Source organism: Psittacula echo, assembly GCF_963264785.1.
Source record: "Psittacula echo genome assembly, chromosome: 1".
Lineage (NCBI taxonomy): Eukaryota > Metazoa > Chordata > Aves > Psittaciformes > Psittacidae > Psittacula > Psittacula echo.
In genome coordinates this window covers 124390765-124417480 of record NC_137735.1, presented here as the reverse complement: position 1 = coordinate 124417480, position 26716 = coordinate 124390765, and the positions used below count along the sequence as shown (strand labels likewise).

The 26716-nt window shown below is 40.4% G+C and overlaps 1 protein-coding gene across 6 annotated transcripts in view; it reads right to left on the bottom strand.

Moving 5' to 3' along the window:
- OSBPL8 (oxysterol binding protein like 8) overlaps nt 1-26716 on the bottom strand; it is a 94531-nt gene that overhangs the window by 47092 nt on the left and 20723 nt on the right. For 3 of the 6 annotated variants that reach the window (XM_080633068.1, XM_080633067.1, XM_080633069.1), the window contains 3 exons: nt 13028-13129; nt 7375-7411; nt 4847-4984 (listed from right to left, as the gene is read on the bottom strand). In XM_080633068.1, coding sequence (XP_080489194.1) covers nt 4847-4984; nt 7375-7411; nt 13028-13069 — 217 coding nt within the window. In that variant the 5' untranslated portion in view covers nt 13070-13129. The remainder of the gene's footprint in view (nt 1-4846; nt 4985-7374; nt 7412-13027; nt 13130-26716) is intronic. The other 3 variants (XM_080633073.1, XM_080633074.1, XM_080633072.1) reach the window with 2 other exon arrangements.

Below are 26716 nucleotides of genomic sequence, written 5' to 3'. Positions count from 1 at the left end.
CTGCCTTGGGTAGACAGCAGTGTCCGAGTCTTGTACTGTCTTAGTCATTATGGCTCCAAAGGCATGGCAGCCTTCCAACGGGTCATAAGTGTTCTTTGGGACCCACTGCTTGCATTTTCCACTTTCCACTTTCTCTCACATTCAAAAATAGTTAAATTTGTATTTTTCCCACAAATGCAGCATCCTATGGATTAATTAGCATGTCCTTTAGATGTTCAATCTTTATCATCCTAACATGCTTTTTTAGGCTCACATTTTCACCCCATCTGCATCTCATCATTGCTTTGAATAAAGACTGGAAATATACAGAAAAATTAGACATTTTCAAACATCCTATTACAAATCTTTTAATCATAGAATCATAGAATAGTTAGGGTCTTCACTAGATTTCTTACCACAAGTACAGCTTATTATTATTTAAGCATCTATACTGTTGTCATGAAAAGTTTGAAATATGTTTTAACAGCATATTTATAAGTTTAAAACCCCTTTCCAAGGAGACTCCTCATAAATCTCCAGTGATCACTATTTCTATATTAATCCAATTTATCAAACAAATAAAGCAGTATCCTGATGTAAGCCCGAGTTAACAAGATTTACAAGAATCCAATTTACCAGGGATAATTTGTGTAACAACATAAACAGCTTACATCAGCAAGCAGAGTTCTGCTCTACAGCTTTTGAAAATGTAGTCTTTATCACCGTTTTACCATTTCCCACCCCAGCTGCAGAAGCACAGTAATCCACGTGAGTGAGCTGTTGAGTGAGAGTCTAGAAACTGCTTCCTTAAACACATACAATGGAAAATTAGGGAAATCAGTAAAAGTTGGCAAGATCGACTCAATGCAGAGCTGCTCAAGACCACTTTCACAAGCAGTTTCTGAGTTATAAATTATATATAGAGAGAGTTTGTAGTCGGAAAGCTTTCCTTTATGTAGTTGAGCTTACAGCTCCCAAGACAAGTTAAATTGCTGGCTTTCTAGAAATGGTGATACCACACAGAATGTAAGCAGCTGCCTAGCTAAACCAACTTTATACCTTTATTAAATGCTTTCTTACATGCTGTAGATGCAAAAAGCTATCTTTTACGCTTCTTTGTGTGTGTGTTTTTGCACTCGACAGCAGTTGGAGTTTGGTATTCTCCAACTTAAAGCCACTGACATTTCTAGGGCAAATAAATTTGTTTTATAGAACAAACTGTACTTGTAGCATTATGTTCAGGACTAGCTTATTCTGACACTCTAGCTAACCACTCGATGAAATAAATTTACCATTACTAAAAGCCTATCTCAGGACCAACGCTATATATGGCTGCATTAACCTTCCACCACTAGAATTCTGAACGTACTACGTAAACTGGTTGAGATCACATAAGCATAATCCTCACCATCACTTTTTAAAATACATTTCTGTCAAACAACCTTGCTGAGGTTTTCTATGCATGCTAATCTAATCTCCACACCTGTAAATGCCAGTCTACAGCCTCAAAGGTTAGCCTTCAGCCTCAGAATAAAGGACAATGTATCTTCACAGATCTTAAACTTGTTACGTAAAATTAGAAGCTGCAAGTTTTTTATGCAAAGATTATACAGAACAAGGATAGTGTAAATAGTTTGGCTGAACAATCATCAGACAATGCTTCCAGACAAAACTGTATTCTACGTCTGTAGAACAGATCTGCACTTGACTCCAAAAAGAAGACCCCCACCACTGTCTCAGATGACATAGTACATTTCATCTTACAAGAGTGACAGGCATGATGAAGGAGGAAGTTATATGTCTTAAACTAAAAAAAAAAACAAGTACAGAAAAATGGAAGCTTTGTGAAATCCACCATTATGGTCACAGACATGAAAATCTAATATTTATGCACAGGAGCACTTAAAATCATGAAATATAGACCACTTAAAACTTCATCATGACACATGACATGGTTCTCTGTTCCAAACAGGAAGCCAATGCCCCAAACTGACGTTACATACTTACCTCCACTGCCTCCTATTAAGATTTCTAATCATATTTATATATCATAAAGACTTCCAATCATATTTATAATTCCTGTGATTAGGATCTTCCTTAAAACACAAACAGAAGACTCAAATTAAGCTTGTTCCAGTAAATTTTCCAAGTGACAGGCATCAAACATGCCTCTCCCTGGACTGCTGCTGGCTAGCCTAAGAATCTGGCCACATGTGGTGGTTTATCTCCACTAACACCAAAGTTAGTGCTAGTTGCTCCAGACAGACTTTGCACAAGCTTCGTTTCATTCCAACTCATCTGGTTTTTAACCACAAGCTCTACACAAAACTGGCTTTGCCACACAGGCTCTTTTATTCAGGCAACAGGAAACATTGCTTAGGTAATGGTGGCCAAATAGCATCCAGCAACATAAACTGTCCAGCGGCAAAAACTAAGTACCCTTAAGCAATGACATGGCTCCCCTGGATGGACATTTAATCAGTTCTCTATAGACCGTACCATACATTTTTCTATTTCGACTCTCTTTCACCCTGTGTCTAGCATGCTTTTGAATTGCTTATTTATGTTACCCATCTCCTAAGGATGCATTTGGGTGCCAGTAACTAAAAGCATCTCCATTTAGTTCATAGTAAATGCCTTTAAATACTGTAAATAAACATTTCCTAATTTCATAGAATCATAGAATAGTTAGGGTTAGAAAGGACCTTAAGATCATATAGTTCCAACCCCTCCCCCCCCCCCCCGCCATGGGCAGGGACACTTTGCACTAAACCATGTCACCCAAGACTCCGTCCAACCTGGCCTTGAACACCGCCAGGGACGGAATATTCACAACTTCCTTAGGCAACCCATTCCAGTGCCTCACCATCCTCAGTAGAGAACTTCTTCCTCATATCTAACCTCAACTTCCCCTGTTTAAGTTTGAACCCACAGTCTCATCATACAATATTAAAGCATATTGTAAAGACATTTGTTAACTGGATTTTAGTTGAGCAGTCATCCTTCAAGTACTTCATCACTTTTAAATCTGTTCTACTTCATATTTTTCAGGCTTGCACAGCATCTCTTTTCCCCTATGTATTAAGCTGACATTTTCATCAGCACTGTAATTTTCCTATAGGAATAACTACCACAGAATAATCACCCAACTTCTAAATGTGGGTCAACCCCCTCCACAAAAATCAAACCTACACCTCCCAAGTTGCAGATAGGCTAGAAGTTAGTAATTAAAGGTTGCTGAAACCTAGCCCACACCGTAGCTTTTCACTACTGAAACTGACTGCAAGCCAAATTCCTTGTTTCATGAAACTACTGCTTCATTTCTAGCAGCACTCCTAGAACACTAAGTCAGTGATGACTGATGCTAAAAAAGGTAGATATATTTAACCAGCTTAAAATCATTTATATAAGCCCTGAAATAACCAGAGAGAAGACTTAATATCTGCCAGAAGCTCGATGTAACATGATTGAGTCTTAGTGCATTTTAAGACCATTTTAATTATTTTCCTAAGAGTAAACACCCTTAAAAAAGCACAACAGTTTGACTTTATTGATTGGTATGAATAGCAACATTCAAAGGAAGAATGTACTAGAATGTTCAAATATACTTACATAACTACATTTCTCTAATAAGGGATACAACACAGCATGTAGAGAGAATAACCAAAAATTCTTCAAATATCATAAAAATTACAAACAAGTTATATATTTACATATGTGTATATTCTACAGAAAATATTTCCAGAATAAGCACAATACAAGCTAGAGAACATAAAAGTGCTGTTCCAGTGAGATAACAGAGCTTTTAGAAAAATATATCAAAGCTAGATGTGTGCAGCACTGAAAAAACTACCATAATAATTCTTCAAATACACTAAAAGACTACCAAGTTCAACATGGTAACAACTATTTTTGGTTTCACAGATCTTTTCTTTTTATCTAAATGGTATTAAGTGGGAAAACAGCAAAATGATTGAAAGATACCTGAGACACTCCTTTCATTGCTCTGACAGACTAATATCATTACTTTGACAAAGCAAGCTATGGGAATTAGGGAGACTCATACCAAAAATACAATAAATTTCAGAAGCGCTACTAGCATTAAAGGAAGCAGAGATGACCAGCATGGCTGCCAAGAGTAAAGGGAGAAAGAATATTAATACAAAGAGCCTGAAGTTTTCACTAAGGAATTCACACACCATAACAAACATGTCTAATGATACCCTAGGCAATAAGACAACACAAGTAGTTTCACATGCAAATAAGCACAAGGAGAACAACTCTTGCTTGCTTTTGGTTTTTAAACAGACTATGAACATATCAGGTCTACTGGTGAATTTCACTTTGCATCCAGTCAGTTCACAGAGATCCACTGACAGTGTTTTCAACGGGTTTAGCAAGGCAGAGGGACTGTTTAACAGCCCACAAAAAGTAGTGCTGAGACTTTTTTTTCCCCTAAAGGAAAGGATCTTTCAGTAGAACTAATTGTTAATAGATCTTTACCCAAAGGTTCCAGGCACAAGTGGTTTATCACAACACTGCTGTTTAAACACATAAATACCAGAGACATTAAATGTGACCATTGGCTACAGGATTACACACAGATAATGACTTACCATCACGTGGACTGCTCTCCCACAAATCATAACATGCTTTAATAAAACTAGTGCACAACATAATGCCTTTTTTTTTTTTCCATTTCAGATTAAAACATAAGGATACAAAGAATTACATTCAATATTTCAATATGCTTTCTTCCTTACCTCTTTACTGTAAAAGGCAGCAGTTTTGAACCAACATTTGGAACAGATAAGTAATATCAGCATTTAAGTTCTTTAAAACCTCTGTAAAAATAGCTTTGTCTTACCATAACCATGGGCAGATCCTGGGCTGAGAGATGGTTGGTGCAACTCTTTGGTTGGAGTAAAATAGACTTCTTTCCCCTGGTGCTGGCTCATTTTTCCTGGAGTTAAATGCTGTGACTCATCGCTGTTTGTTACCACTGCTGAAATACAAAATGGATGCTCATTCAATAACGTTATGTGCTTCTGCATAGATTTCTATTAACAACTTCACTGCTTTTTATGAAATGTATTCAAATGTTATGTTGTGAAATTTTTCATTCTAGAAAATTAGGATTCCAAACCAGAGATCTGCTTTCGAGGAGATGGCATAAAGAAGCCAACAAGACTGATAGAAGACATGAGGCAGAGGATGAAAACAAAAACTAGGAGGTAGAGAAAGGCTGCTACTGAATATAGATACAGTATTATGCTGTTACTTAACATCTGAAATCCTGCCTTTCTTTCCACTTTTGTGATAGTTCTTGTTTTAACTAGCCACAACACAGCCAACCCACAGCAAGGAAACAACTTGCAGATCAAGCTGTGCCACCATCCCAGAAAGTTAAGATGAACGTACATATATACTAAAACTAATCAATACATAATCATACGTATACCAAAACTAATCAATAAATATCATGTACAGACTCTGTCAAGGTACAAGGCCAGACTAGACGGGGCTTTGAGGAATCTTCTCTGGTGGAAGGTGTCCCTGCCCATGGTGGGGGGGGTGGAATTATATATTCCTTAAGGTCCCTTCCAACCCAAACCATTGTGTGATTCCATATGAAGACAAAAACTTAAAGCAGAAGTTTCTCTTTGAACCTTACCAGTCTGAAAGAATTGTGTGACATTTTCTAGCTATTTATAAGATCACCTGCCCAGCCATCCTGTTTATGGTGTCTGTACATTTGCTTAAGCTGCACACAATGAAACTGCACCCTTTTTCATAGTGGAAGAATGGCAGAGTCAGTTAATACCCGTCCCGTGGAGTAGATACACTGACAAAAAATGATCAGAGGAACAAACAGACGTTTACTAAAGAAGAGCCTGCACTGGGCAAACATGCTGTCCTTGATTCTGCAGCTTAAGAATAGCTTACCTTTGAGGCTACAGACTGGCATTTACATTTTTCCAAGTTCCCTTCTACCTCAAAACATTCTATGATTTTAATTCTTCTAAGGTTTCACATGCCATCTCTACAACTTGAAAAACAGATTTGGTAGGCATATGCTCAATGTGTCTGACAAGACAATAGCATTGCCAACGATTCTTTCCACTCAAAGGCCTGCTAATTTATTTTCAGCCCTTCACTCAGGCTTCACAGAGCACTCATCCAAGAGAAATATCTCTATTTCATCCCTTCGTTTACCTGAGTGAGTTTAAACCCATTCCATCCATCTCCCCGAAGATGAGCAGAGAGTTATTTTAGGGAAGAAGCATCAATTAGTAAATACCAAAGCCTCCTCACAACTCTTTGGAGGGCACATTTCAATACCAAGAGAACTATTAGAGCTGATAATACATATTTTATTCAATTTCCTCATACTGGCCATCAAATTACTGATACATAGTTTGTCAGTATGATTCATGCATCAGAAGAAACACAAATTGGGGTCTTTGCAGCCAATTTATTTCATCGGATAAACCTATGAAGAATAATAAAATATTTGAAGTGGCAGATTTCCAGTTCCTCTGTTTCTATAATGAGCATGTGAAAGTGCCTACACTCTTGAAAATAGGACAAGGACATCAGATACAGAAAAAGGTTTATCATAATTCAATTCTGCATTATTTTGTAATGCCTATAATAAGCAGTATCAGCTAAGACCATGGCTTCTACATGGATTTCTGACCAAGAAGAAAGAATTGGTGCCTGTACCTTTCTCTTCCCCACATAAATGAATTCTTAATCCCAGGCAAAATTATTCTGCCAGTCAGATGATCATACTAATGCACATGAATCAGTGAAACTACTAAGCCTTTAAGATGCATGCATGCATCTATATACATACACTGAAGTTCTCCCCATGATCACATCAGACCCAATCCTTACTGAAGTATTACAGAACATACACCTGTTCATTTCTGCAGATGTTAAGTTATTGACATTAAGCGAACCATAGAGCCCTATAAATACACAAGCTCAAAATACAAACTGTTTCTGAACCATTATTTCCATGTCTTTAGAATCTCTACTACAATAACATTTGAAGGTTTCATTTCAGAGTGATAGATATATTGTTTTCTCTTTCAGGTAGATAATTTAAAAGATTTGTTTTCTAGCCATGACTGGGTAAGGTGAAGAATAAACTTTTCCCAACAAATAATAATAATAATAATAATAAAAAAAAAGGTTAACATAAGGAAACATTTAGATGAGCAGTATGCCAGGTAAAATACTTCCCCAAGAGTAAATTTTCATTGTACTTCAGCGTCACAATTACAATACAGAAGGAAACCTAGCATTTAGCCCAGCAGCCTACATGCAAAGATATAGCCTATTATAAGCACATGTGCAAACATACTGTAGGAGAGGGGAATCACTTACTTGATGGTCCATGAGAGTCTCTGTTATCACCATGATGCTGTGTACACATACAATTGAAGAACGAGGAACAGCAAACATAAAAATCCAGGCCAGGAAGAAGCAAATGCGCAAAAGCAGCAGCGGGAAAGAAGGACAATGAAAACAGTGTTAGTTCACAACTAAAATACAACATGCACCTCAATACCAGGCAAGGCATCAAGAGACTTAGCAGTTCAGAAAAGTTGAAGCAACAAAACTGACAAATATGCTTATAGAGCAGCCATTATTAGAAGCCATCATCATATATGGTTAGTAAACAGTAACTGCCCCAACTGCTAATTCAGAGTGGAACCTCTCCATCAGCAATGCAGTGCTCAAATGACTTGATACACAATATATTTTAAGAAATGTTTAGCTGGAACGTTTTTAGACTAAAGCTCTGAAGAAAGATGAAATAACAAAAGTTGTTTCCAAAACCGCTCCACTCTCAGACAGGTATTCTGGAAAGACAAAAACTTCTAAGCCATCAGTAATGTGCAAGCGCCCACTAATGTCAGATCCAAGTCTAACCGCTTTCGCACACAGACGTGAACTTAGAAGCCACAGATTCAGTTCATCTATAAACACAGGGAACATTTTAAATCGCTCAGAATGCAAGACAAGCATGCAGCTTAAAATTTAAGAGGACATTTTCTATCAAACTATTTCCAAAGAATCAAGTTGCATAACAAATTATCTCTGCCCACTGAACGTACCAAATATAGGCACTACAGGCGAGTAATTATATAGTAACAGCATGACATTTGATCTGGAATCTTTTGTAAATCATTGCTACCCAAGGTCACAACTGGGGCTAAGATCCCACCATGTTCAGCCATATACAGATGTAAGGTAAGTTCCACCTATGTCTTAAAGGAATTCCTACTTTTGAAATCCACAAAGAAAAGGAGGAGAAAACAAGCATACTGATCAGCATGAACATTTCCTCCTTATAAACAAGGTAAATTCAAACATGCTGCATCTTCTATACCCCAAACAAAAACCATCTGCTCCATAAAGGAGAGAAATCCTTGCTCTGTTTTAAAGAAGATCCAATCTTGCCTCTCTGTTGTGAGGACTAAACAGCAGGGAACTTGAAAAATACAAATCTTAGCAAGCAGGAATCTTGTCTTACAATCCTGATCTCAAAACAGTGACTTTTATCCCTCATAGCTGACTAGGGGTGTTAAATTGGCAGTGCAACATGCAAATGTAAAGCACTGCAATGAGAATACAGCAACCAAAGTGCTCGTCATTGGAAAGGTGAGGAAACCCTTCTTTAATTATTCTGCACTTTCTGGAAAAGGACTTGATTAAACAAGAGAAGCTGAAATAAACTACAGGTGCACTTGGCAAACAATCTTCCACCCTTTCAGAGAATAAATTTAAGACAGACTGAAACACTGCTAACAGAACTTATCACACAGGTTCAGTACTAGTACATGAAAAGCATTCAAGAATTCAATGGTTTTCAAGACAAAGTGTTTCTTTTCAATGTACAGATAACATACTGCAACTAGGAAACAACTTCTGTTCAGACTGGAACCTGTGCCCTGCACAGGTTTTAGATTCAGGAGAACAATGACTGACAAGAGACCAAGATAAAGGAGTCTGCAGTAATTGTACAGAGATTCAGCAACTGACTGAAGGGCTGAGAAGACCACTATTCAGCACTAGTCTGCTTTACTGCATGCTAAAAGTTGGAAAGCAAGAGAAGAGAACTGGAAAAATAAACTGTTAACAGACATAGAGGATCAGAAGTTTCTGAGACTCAGACAGCATGTCCACTCATGGTGCATACTTACACGTTGAAGAAACACAGTGAAAAAGTACCACAGCAGGTCCTGTCTCACTGCCTGCCTCTCTAGCAGCTTTGACCAAGATACAACATGACACCACAGAGCATGGCAACTCGTCACCCGAGATGATGCAGGGGCTTTTTATGTAAATATTTTAGCATGACATGGTTAATCCTATGAACTGGTATAAACAGCTCCTACGCCAGAGGCTGAAACACAAGCCTGTCTAACTCTGTCCCTGATCTTCTCCAATAGACATTCTGTTTACATATCAAACTGCCTTCGTTGCTGGTCAACCCCCTCTCTTCATTAGAGCTATTTGGGCCTGTGTATTTACCTAAAACCTGCAGAATATATATTTCTAAATATTGATGCAAGATTTTAAGATACTGAAATGAGACTATTTTAGCCAAAAAGACCTCTTCATTTTCCAATAACCCACTGCATCTCTGTCATCTGCAATTCATAACACTGCAGACTAGGCATTGAAACCCCTAAGGGAACAAGCCATGACAGTGCTTCTACTTCAGTGTTTTCTCCAAAAAGAAGGTCCTCAGGGCATTCCTGTCCATCACCTCCCACAGTTTTTATTCTAAATATACAAAATAAAGAGAAGCACACACTTATTTCCAGAGACAGAGCCTACATTTATATTGACATTTATTTAACTGATCGACTTTGCCTACAGATTACAGAACAAGTCCTTTGACAAGGGAGGTTCTTAACAGTACGTGACTGATGTAGCTTCTGCTGAGGCACATTTAGTTAACCATGTTGCTACCAAATACACAAGACCTACCCCTCCCAGTAAGGTTTTAGATTAAGACTAAGGAATAAACCCAGCAATATAAACCATCACATGAGACAGCAGCTATAACTCTCTTTTCATACAAAAGCAGCACTGTGCTCCAGAAAGCACTTAGACATTCATTTCTCAGAAATAGAACTGTTACTAAACCTAAAACTATATCTGCCGACTTGTACTGTAAAACAAAGTCCTTTTCCTATCAAAGATTAGGGTAAAAGCAAAAATGTATGTCATGGTATCGTATCTGAATCTCAAACTACAAAAATAAAGCTTTTTAAAAATACTTACTAGATTTACAATCTAAACCTATACTTAAATTCTTAATACAGTTTAAATGCATGCTTTATAGCCAAGTCAGTTTTCACCCTGCTGAAGACAGGAATTTCCTGGAGGCAGTCTCTAATATGTGTCAATCACTAAGATTACATTTAAATTCAGACACATTACAATAAGATACATTTAAAATCAGGACCACTAATCCAACCTGCAAAGCTGATTAGTAAAAAGGACTTCTATTCTATGCTCCAAGGAAAAGAGGTACTTTTATGTCTGCTGATGTATTTAGATAGCAAGGACTGACTGTATAGGTTGTATCAAAGGCAATGTCTTTATGAAATACATGTTCTGACAAAAATCAGGACTAGAAAGTTTTCTTTAAAAAATCATTTAGAATAGGAACGGTTTACATCAGACGTTCCCATGTTATGTCCTCAATTCTGGGCCAGTGAGGCTTGTTTAAACTGAATTATGATTTTATAGAAAAAAAGGCAAAACTTGTTCTCAAGAACTCAAACCAAAGTGTCTAGTATTTTGCATTGCTTCAATAGTGCCAGACTACAAAAAGAGTCTGCTGAGCTATCATCACATCTGCATTCAGGGACAGTATATATCAACCTAATTAGGAGACAGGAAAAGCATTTCATGCAAGATTTTTCTCCACACTGGCTCTGGAAAGAAAAGCCCACAGTATTAAATTCTGTGACCTCTTTCTTTTTCTCCCATAAGCAAACAAATACAGTAGAAAGCTGACATCTCTAAAATGGGCTTTTTCAGGTATCTTCTAGAAACCCCTCAAAGAACTTAAAAACTGTGCAGCAGTATGTTGATCAGTGTTCTTCCTGCGTGTTTGCAACTCATGTATTTCACGAATTTTAATCAGTCTAATGGAACAAAACAAAAGGATGCTGGAGACAGTTTCTTCCATAGGAACTCTAGCGACAGGACAAGGGATAATGAGTTCAAACTTAAACAGAGGAAGTTCAGATTAGACATAAGGAAGAAGATCTTTACTGTGAGGGCGGTGAGGCATCAGAACAGGCTGCCCAGAGAAGCTGTAAATGCTCTATTCCCTGGCAGTGTTCAAGGCCAGGTTGGAGGGACATGGTCTAGCGGAAGGTGTCCCTGCCTACAGGGACACCCCAGAGGGGTTGGAACTAGATGATCTTAAGGTCCTTCCCAACCCTAACCATTCTATGATTCTATGATAGCAGCTAAGTCTGCAATTCTGAAAAATCTCAAACATGACACAAAAAAAATTCAAACTTCTGGGAAGTGTCAGGATTTGCAAACAGGCAAGGTCTTCACAATTACTGGATCCAATCACTCTTAATATAGATGCACCTTTTTTTAGCTGTATTTCAGTTTTAATTATTTACTACAGTGTATACCTGACTCCCAGATAAACTTCCAGAAATGTTTTTATCAGCTGTAGTGCAATCCATAAAACTTCATATGGTAACTGCAATTAAGACAATTACCCTACTAGATGTTTTTTTGGTAAGAAATGCTTAGAGTAGCCAACCACAATAAAAAAAAAAAAACCAGTTTAAAAAAAACTTACTCTGAGATGATAATTTGGGTGCTTAAGCACAGGGATGAAAGGCAAATATATCCCCTACTCTCAATATTCTTCTGAAGCAGACTTAGTAAAGTATAGATAGCCTTATTTCAAGACACCTTCTTAAAATCATGCTATTGTGAAGGCAGGTCACAAAAAGAAAACTAGCACATTTCAAACTACTTCAAAGTGTTTTGTAAACTGGCACTTCTTTTATTATTATTTTAGGAAATAGGAAGCACAGCAACTGAATTGACAGATTTTCTTAAATAAATATCTCATTGCACAGTTGCCATATGATACTCACAGTACCTGGGATATAGATGCATTGGCCCTGCCACAATCAATGAATTTGTTTATTACAGAAAAAAAGCCAAGGATTTTCTTAATGCACTGCAAAATGTCTTGCCTCCAAACTCATCACTTAAGATAAAGGCAGTAATAAAACACTTACTCAAATTAATACCTCCATGCAGTAGTTGAACTATTTACAAATAATGTCTGTGACTAAGAGGTTTTATGGAGCTTCGCTTCAGTTACAGAAAAAAATATACCCTGTTTTGTCTTTGGGAGGCACTGCTTGTATCAGAAAACAGCTTTGGAAACTAAAAATCATTTTGTGCTTCAGGTTTTACAGTCTTTTCACATAACAGCTTGCGGAAAAATTAAACTCTTAAATAATTTCAATGTTATGATGATGATGAAGTGTCATGGTACTCACAAGCCTTTCCTGGTTTTAAATTGTGCTTAGAAAGGAACAGCTGTTAATTTCACTACCTCAGAAATCCTTGATAATCAGTGCAGATTATCAACTCTTTCACCTGAAATTATTCTGTTAATATATAATTATCATTCCTCCTGCCTTTTCTGCTCCTCATTCCATCAAAAAATACAATATTTTTTCTTTTATGCATAGTCACTAACTGGGAAAGTATCAACTAGTAAGACTGAGAGGAATACCTTTTTCTTTTGGGACACCAAGGATCAAACCCAAGAATCATATGTTTTTGGACATCCACCCCTCTTACCATGAGAATCTAGTAAATGATGGATGATACTACATGATATTCCAAGTGCATTCACCAGAAAAGTACTGATTCAAACCAAACTAGTACATATTCAAAATGCTTAATCCTCTCCCTGCATCTGCACATTCACCTGATTACATGAAGCCAGATTTAAGCTACTCACTAAATTTCTCTCGAATTCCCCATCAACCGGAACAGTTTCCATGTTGAAAAGGCCCGTTGTCTGTCTCTCCGTCAGAGTTCCTCCATCCTGCTATTCGAGACCCTGGAGAGGGAAAGTAAAACATAAGAATTCAATTCCAGTATCTAAAATCCGTTCAAGAGCTTCACTCTCTCTCCCCTATGTTTTAGGAGGGTAAATAGTCTGCTATTATAAACTGTGCATATTACAGTTCCTTGCAATTCCAAGAATAGAGAGAGTAGTTTCAAGTAAAATGGGCAAAATGAAAGGTACTCACAGAGGCAAGCATTGACTTTTACAAATAAGGAAGAATTATGCTGGAAGAACATAACCAACAAACAAACAAAACACACCCACAAAAAAAACGAAACGAAAAGAAACGCACAGTTTTTGCCTTGTATTTCCCCTTGTCAGCACACCACTCCTGCTCCGCAGGCATATGCACACAAGCTGTTTGGGTACATAAAAGCTATTCTGGAGCAGAGGTTAGGGCTTCCCAGCAGAACTCCAGAAACAGCCACATTTTGCTTTATGGAACCACGGCACAGAAATTAAATCACAGTGCAAGCCAACACCCTCTGGGGCAGAGCAGGCACTCAGCTGGCAGTCACCACATGCAGCCAGAAAACAATGCCTTGTTCTCCATGTTCTCTAGATATTTCCTATTTACTTTTTTTGCTAGAGGAAGAAAGCTACAATGAACCTTAGTATGCACACAACATTTGGAAACACCAGTGAGACAAGAAAATGGTCTGGAATCAAGCAAAACTTGGTGGGAAAAACACACCTTAACCATTCATTCATTTAGTGGGTTTCAGGAGGTAAGAAGATCAAAACAGGATGCCCCCAGAGATGTTGGAGCTAAATGATCTTAAGGTCCTTTCCAACCCTAACTATCCCATGAACGATTCTATGATGTGCGTCTACAGCCCATTGCTCTGCTTCTCTCTCCAAAGCCCCCATCAACAAAAGATCCAAGCAGATAAGAAGGCTGCAAGCTGACCTGTTCAAAACAGTAAAGCCAATATCCCACAGACAGAAAAAACCCCTGTGGTTCCACCCTCCACTCCACAGGTAAGTGGTTGATCACAGAATTAGCCCGGGGACTTTTCTGGGGTTTATTTTCCTTTTTTTTTGTCTTGGGTGGGGTGAGGGGGCAGGAAGCAGCTAAGTTACAGACCAAATTGTGAAACCAGCACTTGTGCAAGAGCAGGGGAAGCACGGGGATGGTGACTTTTGTTTTTTAAGCAAGAGTGTTAGCATGTTGTGCTTAAGGTAATACATCAAGCTACGGCTTCAGTTCAAGCTTTAGCAGCAATAGATTAAGTGAGGAGGCATCACAGCCCCTCCTGGGAGCCTGAGGAGCATCCCGGGTACAGGAGGATAGGAGAAGAGGAGAGGACCAGGAGGAGACACAAGATCTTGTGGTTCAAAGCCTGCCTCGGGAAATACACACTCATGAAAACCAATCTCACTATAAATCTTACAATCAAGTCTCACCATTTGTTCAACTGTTTTCAATATTTTTATTACCTTTGTTTTGTATTATGTAAAGCACATTAGAATTAAAAACTCCTTAGGAAGAACATACAGTGTTAACGCACTATAGCAAGTTACCATACCACATGCCACTAAAACATGAAAAGAAGCATTAATAAAAAGTTTAACAAAAAGACTGTGCTAAAGAAACTGCATACAGCTCACTTCAATGAGCTGACAAGGATCTCAGTGAAGTACCTGAGTAATTACCGAGGTAGCACATAACCAGGGAGCATATGGCTAGATGTTTCCATATGCATTAGAAACAGCAGACATCTGAAGGGAGATGACTGCAAGTGACTAATTTACATTAAGAAAATGGAAGATGGCATTACCACAGAAAGAGGACTTCGCCCCAGAAGCCCTGATTCCTAGAGCAGCAGGCACTGCGACTCACACCTTCCTCACAGCAATGCAGGGGTGCAGAACTGGGTAACGACTCTTGGAGGCTGCTCCTTGTCATCTCTTCCCCCCACACGCATTTCAGGTTCTATTATTAACAGGCAATTCAGCAACACCGGGCTGCGTACATACTCAATTTACAGAAACACTAAACTCTCTTACACAGGATGAAAACTGAGTGGTATTGCAAACCAATGTATACACTGATATTTAAACCAGTTAGTCAGCTTTTTTAGTTACACAAACTTGCAACCATCCTGAAGTTATCCAAATAAACAGGTCTTTCCTGAAACAGAACATTCACCTTAAAACAAACTTAAACCCATCTCTATTTTTAACAGACATTTTTTAACTCTTAATTTTTGTTGTCAGAACGGTGTATTCTGCTCTTCGAGTTGTTTAAGCAACCACAGCCACTACCTCCTTCCTTATCTCAGTCTCAAGAGCAGTATCATCAGACAAGCACCTTAATGTTTAATTCTCAGTGTTTGTGGTCAGTTGTGGTCCCCAGGAAACACATAATCCAGCAGGGCCCCAAGCACTGCAGAGAAGTTACCTTGGGAGAGGGAGGCAGTTCTCCCTGCTCATGGCATATTTGAGCAGGCAGGCAGAGTAAAGCAGGTGCAGAAACAGTTAAGGGTTATCTTCCCCCCACACTGTTTAGCTTATGAGCCAGCTTAGCTTATTTTTCTTGGCAAAATGAAGGCTGAAAGCAAAAAACACTGCTCCTGAAATGTGCCAAGATAAACACCAAGGAAGGAAAAGAGATCTCTCAGCAAAAGGACATTTGCAAAAAGTCAACTAAGGATGAACTTGGAGAACAGATTTATTTTGAAAATTACTTAATACTTCCAACCACCTGAATCCCAAAGCTTTGAAACAACTTTCCTATCAGTGTAGGAAAGGGAATTTGTTTGTAAATGCAGCCAGGTTATTATGATGAGATTACTTCAGCCATTGGTAGCTTTTGTAACAATCTGCTTTTCAACTAGCTGCACCTCAAGAATAGGAAAATCCTGCTTGGGTCTCCCATAGAAGCAAGGGGCAGCATGCATCAATGAAAGCTAACACTTCGTGTGAACAGGATCTTTTCTACCTTTATACATACATACATACCCAAATACCTTATGTGACTTCTTACCACTTCCCAACTCCCACCCATCAAACAAAACAAAGAAATACTTTCAAAAGCCATAAAAGTATACCTCAGCAGTACAAGTGCTACACAGTATTCTCTTCAGTATAGTAATGCAGGCTACAGAGCAAAAGCAGCACAAGTCAGTTGCCTTGGTCATGTCATAAGTCTCTGGCAGCAAGCATTTGCCCACACCTCAGTGAAGTGGGTTTAGTCTGTTCTGTATTGATTTACAAATTCCCTAAATTAACCAGATTATACAAGTGTTTAACATACGGATATGTTCACTTAACTAAATAAAGGACTTCCTAGGAAAGATATTTATTTTCTCTTCCAGCTTAAGAAAAGCCCTTGAACAAATATGTAACTTGTCCCAGGCATGTTAGAGTTTCGCCCTACTCCATAGCAGTAATACGCTGTTGGAGGTACATTTCTACCAATAAAACCTGCCCAGGCTTCATCTGGGATATAGATAACTTCCTACCTAGGAGCTGGTACAGTGCAGCCCTGCGTTTCAGCTTTAGTCTGAGAACAGTGCTGATAACACACCAATGTTTTAGTTGTTGCTAAGTAATGATTACTCTAATCAAGGACTTTTCAGTTTCTCATGCTCTGCCAGCGAGGAGGGGCCAAGAAGCCAGGAGGAAGCAGAGGCAGGACACCTGACCCAAACTGGCCAAAGGGGTATTTCATACCACAGTGCATCATGTCTGGTATAGAAACTGAGGGAAGCTAGCCAGGAGCCACAAACTGCTGCTCAGGCTGGGCATGGGGCAGCAGGTATTGTGCATCACTTTTCCATCTTGGGTTTTATTCCTTTCTTTCTCGATTTCCTTTTTCTTTTCTTCATTTCCTTGCCACAATGAGAATAATCAGCCACTGGAATAATCTTCCCAGGGAAGTTGTGGATTCCCCAACACTAGACACTTTGAAGATCCAGCTGAACAGGGTGCTGGGACATCTAGTCTAGGTCATGCTTTGCCTAGAAAGTTTGGACCAGATAATTCACGAAGCCCCTTCCAACCTGGTTTTCATAGAATCATAGAATACTTAGAGCTGGAAAGGACCTTAAGATCATCTAGTTCCAACCCCCCTGCCATGGGCAGGGACACCCCACACTAAACCATGCCACCCAAGGCCTCATCCAACCTGGCCTTGAACACCGCCAGGGATGGAGCATTCACAACCTCCCTGGGCAACCCATTCCAGTGCCTCACCACCCTCACAGTAAAGAATTTCTTCCTTATATCCAATCTAAACTTCCCCTGTTTCAGTTTGAACCCGTTACCCCTTGTCCTGTCACTACAGTCCCTGATGAAGAGTCCCTCCCCAGCATCCCTGTAGGCCCCCTTCACATACTGGAAGGCTGCTATGAGGTCTCCACGCAGCCTTCTCTTCTCCAGGCTGAACAGCCCCAACTTTCTCAGCCTGTCTTCATATGGGAGGTGCTCCAGTCCCCTGATCATCCTCACGGCCCTCCTCTGGACTTGTTCCAACAGTTCCATGTCCTTTCCATGTTGAGGACACCAGAACTGCACACAATACTCCAAGTGAGGTCTCACGAGAGCAGAGTAGAGGGGCAGGATCACCTCCTTCGACCTGCTGGTGACGCTCCTTTTGATGCAGCCCAGGATACAGTTGGCTTTCTGGGCTGCGAGCGCACACTGAAGCCGGCTCATGTTCATTTTTTCATCGACCAACACCCCCAAGTCCTTCTCCGCAGGGCTGCTCTGAATCTCTTCTCTGCCCAACCTGTAGCCGTGCCTGGGATTGCTCTGACCCAGGTGTAGGACCTTGCACTTGGCATGGTTAAACTTCATGAGGTTGGCATCAGCCCACCTCACAAGCGTGTCAAGGTCCCTCTGGATGGCATCCCTTCCCTCCGGCGTATCAACCAAACCACGCAGCTTGGTGTCATCGGCAAACTTGCTGAGGGCGCACTCAATCCCACTGTTCTGTATGATTTCACTTTATTTCAACTATTAAACCGTTCTTATCTCAAACCACAGGCTTTACCTTATTTTTCCAATTCTTATCCCCATCCTAGGTGTGGGATGGTGGGTAGATGAGTGCTTAGTTGCTGGCTGAGGTTAAACTACAAGAGTCTATTTTGGCACTCAACATGGGGCAGGAATTTGAGATAAGAATAGTAACTGAGACAGGTAAGGGGTAAAACCAGGGACTGAACAATGTTAGAGAATGATTATGGGAATCATTCATTATGGGAAATTCTGTTGTTGCAGCTGTGGTGAAGGCGTGAGGGGTGGATTGTGGGTATAAACTCTCCACTTTCCTTTAGTGTTCTGGTGATGTTATTTTGATTTTGCTGTGGGGAATTCTTTTTTTGTTAATGCAAGTGAAGTTTCTGAAGACTGTATGATAAACACTGATTTTTGTGATAATTCTTAAATATGTGATTTACATAGGCAAGGTGGGGAATGTATTGGGTTTACATGGCAAGGTTGGGGTGGGGGAAGGCTTCTATGAGAGGCTGCTAGAGGCTTCCCCATCATGTCCAACAGAGCCAATGCCTGCTGGCGCCAAGGCCAAGCCCATCAGTGATGGTGGTAGCACCAAAGGGATAACATTTAAGAAGGGGAACAAAGTGTGAACTGTAGCCAGAGAGAGTACAGCAACAACTACACAGAAATCCAGGTAAGCGCAGGAGAGGAGGAGGTGCTGCAGGCACCAGAGCAGAGATTCCCCTGCAGCCCGTGGTGCAGCCCATGGTGAGGCAGCTGTGTCCCTGCAGTCCATGGGGGTCCACAGTGGAGCAGGTGGATGCCCAAAGGAGGCTGTGACCCTGCAGGAAGCCTGCACTGGAGCAGGCTCCTGGCAGGACCTGTGGCCCCATGGAGAGGGGAATCCACACTGGAGCAGGTTTGCTATAGGACTGGTGACATAATAGGGGACCCAGGCTGTATCAGTCTGTGCCTGAAGGGCTGCACCCATGGAAGAGACCCACGCTGGAGCAGAATGTGAAGAACTGCAGCCTGTGTGGGAAGGACTCACATTGGAGAAGTTCATGGAGGACTGTCTGCTGTGGGAAGGGCCCACACTGAAGCAGGGAAGACTGTGAGGAGTCCTCCCCTGAGGAAGAAGGAGCGGCAGAAACAACGTCTGATGAACTGACTGCAACTCTCATTCTCCATCCCCTGTGCTGCTCAGGGAAAGGAGGTAGAGAAATCAGGAGTGAAGCTGATCCCAGGAGGAAGGGAGAGGAGGTGAAGGTGTTTTCAAGATTTGGGTTTATTTCTCATTACCCCACTCTGATTTGATCAGCAATAAATTAAAGCTAATTCCCCCAAGTCAAGTCTGTTCCACCATGACAGTAACTGGTGAGTCATTTTTCCCTATCCTAACCTCAACCCATGAGTCTTTTGTCCCTGTCCCGCTCAGGAGGAAAGTGATAAAGTAAGCTTTAGTGAGCAGCTGCCCTCCAGTCAGGGTCAACCCACCACAGGACAAACCCATAATTCAGTTCACAGAAGGATCCTTCTTCCCCTTTTCCGACAGATCATCTTTGACTCAAACGCTTTATTAAGTTTGGAAAATTTCATTGAGATAAGTTGCCTGATCTCATGGCTGAGATGCTCTCACTGTGCAACCTCCTGTGCTCCCACTGCCCCTCACATGATTTCCTGAATTTCAGCCATAGTGCAGCCATGAAGTGGAAGAAGCAGAGATGACCCCTGAATCTAGTATGTTTTCTGTTTAATCATAGAATCATAGAATAGTTAGGGTTGGAAAGGACCTTAAGATCATCTAGTTCCAACCCCCCTGCCATGGGCAGGGACACCCCACACTAAACCATGCCACCCAAGGCCTCATCCAACCTGGCCTTGAACACCGCCAAGGATGGAACATTCACAACCTCCCTGGGCAACCCATTCCAGTGCCTCACCATCCTCTCAGTAAAGAATTTCTTCCTTATATCCAATCTAAACTTCCCCTGTTTAAGTTTGAACCCAACAGACTAAGTTACTTGAATGCCTACATACTGTATTATATAGGCAGGTTTTAGCTTTCTTCGTAAGTACTATCACCTGTGGTCATTAGATATGGCATTTGCACTGTGATACGGTTTTGTGATCTGTTACAGTATCAGAGTGCTTTCTTACACTCCAGCATCATACCTCAGAGGTAAGGAACAGCTTCACCTGTGACCTGCTAACAGGCTGCACCAAGCATACAGGGAACTGGCTACTGCATGCTGATCTGGCCTTTCCAAAGGTGAGGCATTTTCCAGGGCTCTGACCTCCAAACTGACCTGCTAAGCTCTACTGGATGCCTGCCTTCTTTCCTGAAGGCCTACAGTAATTCAATGCACTTAAATTGCCCAACATGCACATCAGGTAAGTGTATATTGTAAACTTCTGCAAGGTAACACAGGCATAATACACTGAGTTCAAAGATCAATGTTGCAACAAGCATGGGCAAGGCACATTAGGAGAAAAGATATCTAGTTGTTTACATTGGCATCGAGAAAAGATTCCCTTAGGTCCTTACTGGAAAGCAGAATCACAACAGTACCATACAAATGCTATTCCAAAGGGAATCACAGGATGGTTGAGTTAGGAAAGGACCTCTGGAAGTCATCTTGTCCAACCCTCCTTCTGCAGGCCATTTAGGGAGCTTCTGATTATTATCTCTAAGGATGAAGACTCCACAACCTCCCTGGGCAACCTGTGCCAGCATTTGGTCACCCTCACAGTAAACAGTCCTCCCTAATATTTAGAGGGAACCTCCTGAATTTTAGTCTGTACCCACTGCCACTTGTGGCACCACTAGGCATCACTGGAAAGAGCCTGACACTGTCATCTTTCAGGTATTTTTACATACTGATGAGATTCCCCTGAGCACTCTCTTTTCCATGCTGAACAGTCCCAGCTCTCAACCTTTCTTCATATAACAGATGATTCATTCCCTAGATCATCTTCATGGCCCTTCACTGGACTCTCTCCACTATATCTACATCTCTTGCACTGGAACTGGACCCAGTACTCCAGGTGTGGCCTCACCATCGCTGAGCAGAGGGAAAGATCACTACCCTCAATCTGCTGGTAATGGTTTGTCTAATGCATCCAAGGATACCATCCACCTTCTCTGTGGCAAGGGCACGTTGTTGGCTCATGTTCAACTGGCTGGCTGTCAGAATCACCAGGTGACCCCAAGGTAAGCAGTTCTCTGGTGTGGTTATCAATACACTCAGTTCAATAAGGAAGTTTAAGGTAATACTCTAGAGAAAAATATCTAAGTGCCAAAAATAGATCACAACAAGTTTCATAAAAATTAAGAGCTAGCAGGGATAGCATCAGTTTTAAGAGATTAAAAGAAATCTACATCCTAAATCTAACTTGGGTGACCAAACCAAGGCTCTCAAATGATCTAAGGTCACTCAACAGTCACATTCACTTTGCTCCATGCAACAGGGGAGCAGCAATAGCACAGAAGATTAAAAAAGTACATGTCTTACTTTCAAGGTTCTCTGAATCCAGTGCACCAGAGGAAGTAAGCACAGCACCCTGGTTGTAGCACAAGATCACAGATCGTCTCTCAGTGAACAAGTCTACACACCAAGTACGCTTCATCAACAAGTTACAGCTCTGGCCAGCTTCTTGCACGAGACACAATGTCACTGCATGCCAAGGACCCTGTGTTTGTTGAGACCAGTTCTGAGAAAGCAGGAACTGAAGCAGAGTTACTGACAAAAATGGAGTGGGGCCAACAGGGTGAAACGACTCAGCAACAGATCTGGTAAACAAAGAAATCACAAGTTTTCCTTGAACTAAGAATCTTGCACATACTAACAAGAACTTGAACAAGCTAGGAAGAGGTTTTGTTCTGCAATTCTAGAAGATGAATTTGAGAGCTGAGTAAATTTCTAGGTTCAATTCCTTGTACTGTGAAGTCAGGCCAAATAGTAGAGTGATAAAACCAGTAATAATATTGGGGAAATCATAGATGATGAGCTACACGGTTACACTAACTCCAAATTGCAATGTCTAAATGCTCAAGAATTTGCTACAAGTATAACACCACATTAGCAGGTATACTGTGATCACTTAATGCTACTGGCCCCCAAATTCACCCCTATGAAACACTTCCTTCCACCCTGAGTTTCATCACTTGCCTTCCTCATTTCCTGAATAAACACTCCATGTGCAAAGCAAGCTGTTTCCTCTGTTCCTGGATGGGGAAGAACACCACCAAACCATTCAAAAACCCAGGAAAGGTGAAGCGCTTAAGAACAAGCCTTGAAAACACTTCTCATCTAGAAAAAACTTGGAAAGTAGAAGCATAGTTCAGCTACCTCAGCTATCTTGTAAGAGCGAGAGATAGCAATGACTGCCAAGAAAAGTATAGCAAGCTCCTGAACACCCACTACAACTTTAATAATTACTACCTTAAACAGGTGTCCCACAGACAAACTTGTCCTGATAAAAAGGAAGGACAACAGAAAAGGTGTAAAGAGTCACTTCCAGGTACTAAAACACAATATCCTCTCAAAAAACTCAAGTCCCAAGTATTCTGGAGCCCTCTGACTATTGAAGTGCACTTCAAAGCTTCCCAACTTGTCCCACTCCTCATGATATATATTCTGCAAGACTGCTCCCATTATCCAAATGAGCTGCTGGTCTTAATGGTAAAAATGCTAATTTCTTCACCTAAGGGAGTCTAGTTACTTGGAGCATTATCCACTTTGCCTCCACAAGCCAGTTTTACCTAGTGCTCAGTCTAATTTGTAGCATAAGAACAAGAAAGGCAATAAATGATTACATTTTTTTGCATTTAAGTTCAAACCAGTCAGAACCTGAGTATTTTATGAAGCTTCATAGAAGGTTTTACTACTTTTGCTTAGTTATGATCAAGTAAGGAAAGGAGGTTTAATCAAACCTTACATCACACAATCTAGTGTTTCATTTTTACATTTCAAGATCTTGCAGCATCAACCAGGAAAATAACCATGTGGATGACAAACCAACCTTACAGAACCTTATACAAGGTTAAATTTATCAATGACAGCCTTCATTTGAAGAAAACCACACGCACTCAAACCCAGGGGTTAGACACACTGCAAACTGCTGTCCTCTCAGAACTCCACCCTGAAACAAGGCACATTTGCTATATGGGCCTTGCATTTTTCCTGCCTGAAGACGACAGGCTAAAAAAAGGTTTAAGAAAGCAGCATGACAAATTTAATAACTTAAAGTCAGGGAATCCTGGCCTTTCTTCTAACAGCTTTAGTAGTTTTCTTTTACAACAGTAAAAGTACTACTAATTGCTCCCTCCTTCCCCATATATCTGGTCAACCATATAGAGGTTTGCATTAGAAGCCAATATGTTCCTATTAATATCTCAGTGTTCTGCACTGTGATGAGAGGCCAGCCAGTACTCCCTGTGGTTTCTAATCTCTTCTTTGGCAGCTGTATTAAGTTGCAGTGTGACACACTCTTCTAGACACAGCTGAAAGGGGTTAAGAGATTACTAGTCCTCCACACCTCATCCTTTCCTCCTCTTTCCCCATGGCAGCTGCTACCCTTCTGACCTGCCCACAAGCCTCTTGTGTCAGAGAGACCTCCACTTAGGCAAAGTATTTTAAACATCCATTCTCAAAACACAGTCATTTGTACTGAACTACGCCATGGGACTTTACATCAGCCTCCCTGCTTGTGGGTCTGGCACAGCAGTGGTAAAGAACAGCTGAGGTCCGCCTCCTAACCCATCTTCATTCCAACCATAACAGCCTGTGGGCTATGAGCCACAGACTTACCCGGCACCAGCTAGAAACCACTGCAGGAAGTGAAGAGAGTCAAGCCAAGGCAAAAGGAAAAGTAATGTTGTTGTTGTTGTTGTTAAAGGTTTTTTGTTGTTTTGGTTTTTTTTTTTATGAAAAAGGAAGATCAGTCAGCAGAGATGCTTCCACAGACAAGATGGATAGGTGGCTGGACAAGTCCTTCTGTTTCTAAAGCCCAAGTGGAATCAGTTGCCACTCTGAGGTATGAGATAGATCTGGATTTCCTCTGAGCAGAATTTTCCAAAACAAAAACCTCACTTTTCCTAAAAGGAACACTTTAACTTTTTTCCTGTTTTGCCCTTGACAAACATTATTGTCAAATACATCAAGGTATTAAAAAGAGGAAAACAGGACACCATTCCACACCTATGAAAAGCACTAAGCATATAAGAACTAATTCATTATACTGGAAATGCCTCAAGAAGCAGATACTGGAAGTCTACTTTAATACACTAAATGATGCAGAATACTGCCTTCACGATGAAGCCCCTCTGAATGTCTCAGTTATAATGCAATCATAGATGCAAAAATATTTTAAGTCTCTTGTGCTGGCCAACAATACAAATCAACTTCATAAGGAGTAAAGTTTCAGAGAAATATTCTGAGGTTACATACAAATTATTGCAATTAACCATACTATTGCAGATGAGTGAATTGCCAACTGCCAAATGAACTGTATGCCACTAGATAAGTGCTCTTTATTGAAGTAAAATAAGTTAGCTTAAACTACTGTAAAGTTTCTGTATCTCAGAAGCTGCAGTGACTTTGCATGATGGTAAGTATCTGTCCAAGCAGACAGTCCATTGCCACATCAAAAGCTATTGCAGGCCGTTTCCTACATAGCTTCTCTCTGAGCTGATTTAAGCCAACACAAGCAAGGTTGCGTATCGTCACAATTTCAGAATATCCACATGGCCAGACTGTCATTTTAAAGCATTTTGCTTACTAAGAGTTTACAAAAAAATTGCAGTTTTAATCTGAACACAAAACAACTGCTTCAGGCATTAGAGCATATATTACTTATGTCACTCTACCATTTATGCTTAAAAAGTCTCTATTGCTGGGGGATGGACAAGAACATTTTTCCAAGGCTGTACCAAAAGACTACACAATCCTCTGCTTAAGGAGGGCCACCACCTCCTTTTCTTACCTACAGTCTCCCTCATCTTTGCAGGAGTTATGGGCACCTGGAGAAACAGGATGCTCACCCTCCTCAAAAGTGATCAAATCTTGCTCAGTACTTTCACTGACAATAGACACAGATCCAAAGCAATTAAAGCAAATTCAGATTAATACCATGTTCATGGCTTTATATACCCTCTGAATTACCCAGCTGCAAAGGTCAGAATATGCAGAACAGGCCATGCTCAAAAATCAACCTCCCAAAAAACCCCTAAACCCACGCACATTCAAATGAGCAGAAATTTGTAAACAGGTGACCACAACTGACCTGCAGTATCAGATATTTGGTATCATGTGAGCTCCAACACAGCCTTCCCAGAAATTACAGTAACTAATCAGACCACACACTGGTCCTTACTTTTCTTCTTATATCTCTTAACTAGTAACTGTCAGTATTTAACTGTAAGCTCCCTTGAGTACATATCCTTCTGTTCTGTATCTATATGCTACCAGGTTCAATTTGATCCAAATATGACTAGGGTTCTCAAGTTCAAAGCAATATAAGCAGTTACTGTTGAATAAACAGAGTGTTTAAGGGGGAGAGAGTCATCTTAATGCACATCTACAGCAAAAAGGAGAAAACTAGATTCATAAAGTGAATAATGTACCTTAAAAATCGAGTCAGTGCAAAGGACCCATTTTCCAAGTGGCAAATCTATCAAGATTTTAATCTTTCCTTTCCACGGTGCGTGTTGCTGTTCCTAAGAATTGAAAAGGGCGGCCAACTCACTTTAAAAAGAGCTGAAATACACCTTAAGAGCTCTTTTCAATTTTCATACCTGTTGAAAGGATACTTTGGGGGTGCAGCAGTTGGTTCTGTGCACTGGAAAAAAGCAATCTCAAAATATGACTCGGGTTACTCACTCACTAAGAGCTGCCCAAGAACAATACTATGATTCAAATTCCAAGTATGATGCCATTCAACTGCATTCATTCAGAAATAACACTAGACTACAGGCTTCCAAAGGCCTAACAGTGGAAATAGTTTCTTCATTAGCAAGCACTGCTAAGGAATCACATTCATGTGAAGTAAGACAGACCATCTTTCCCCCACCTAGAGCTCCCAAAGACCTACCAGCAGAGAATCACTTTTCTATACCCCAGCAGCTTAATTTCACCAAACTGAGATTACCTCTCTGGAACTTACCAGTAAGAACCAGGAACACACTTCACAGGGGCTCAGCCAAGAGCATAACCACAATCCTAATTTCTGCTCTAACCCAAGATACATAAAACAGAAAAAAAAAATTAAAAAAAAAAAAATCAATGCATACTCTAAAATTAAAAGTATGAAAGAACACTGACAGCCAAGTCTCAGTCAAGCTGTGATTAGCTGCAATAGTGTTATATTGTGTTTAAGAGACTTTTATGAAATGAACTTTCATAGAATCATGGAATAGTTAAGGTTGGAAAGGACCTTAAGATCATCAAGTTCCAACCCCCCTGCCAAGGGCAGGGACACCCCACACTAAACCATGTCACCCAAGGCTTTGTCCAACCTGGCCTTGAACACCACCAAGGATGGAGCATTCACAACCTCCCTGGGCAACCCATTCCAGTGCCTCACCACCCTCACAGTAAAGAACTTCTCCCTTATATCCAATCTAAACTTCCC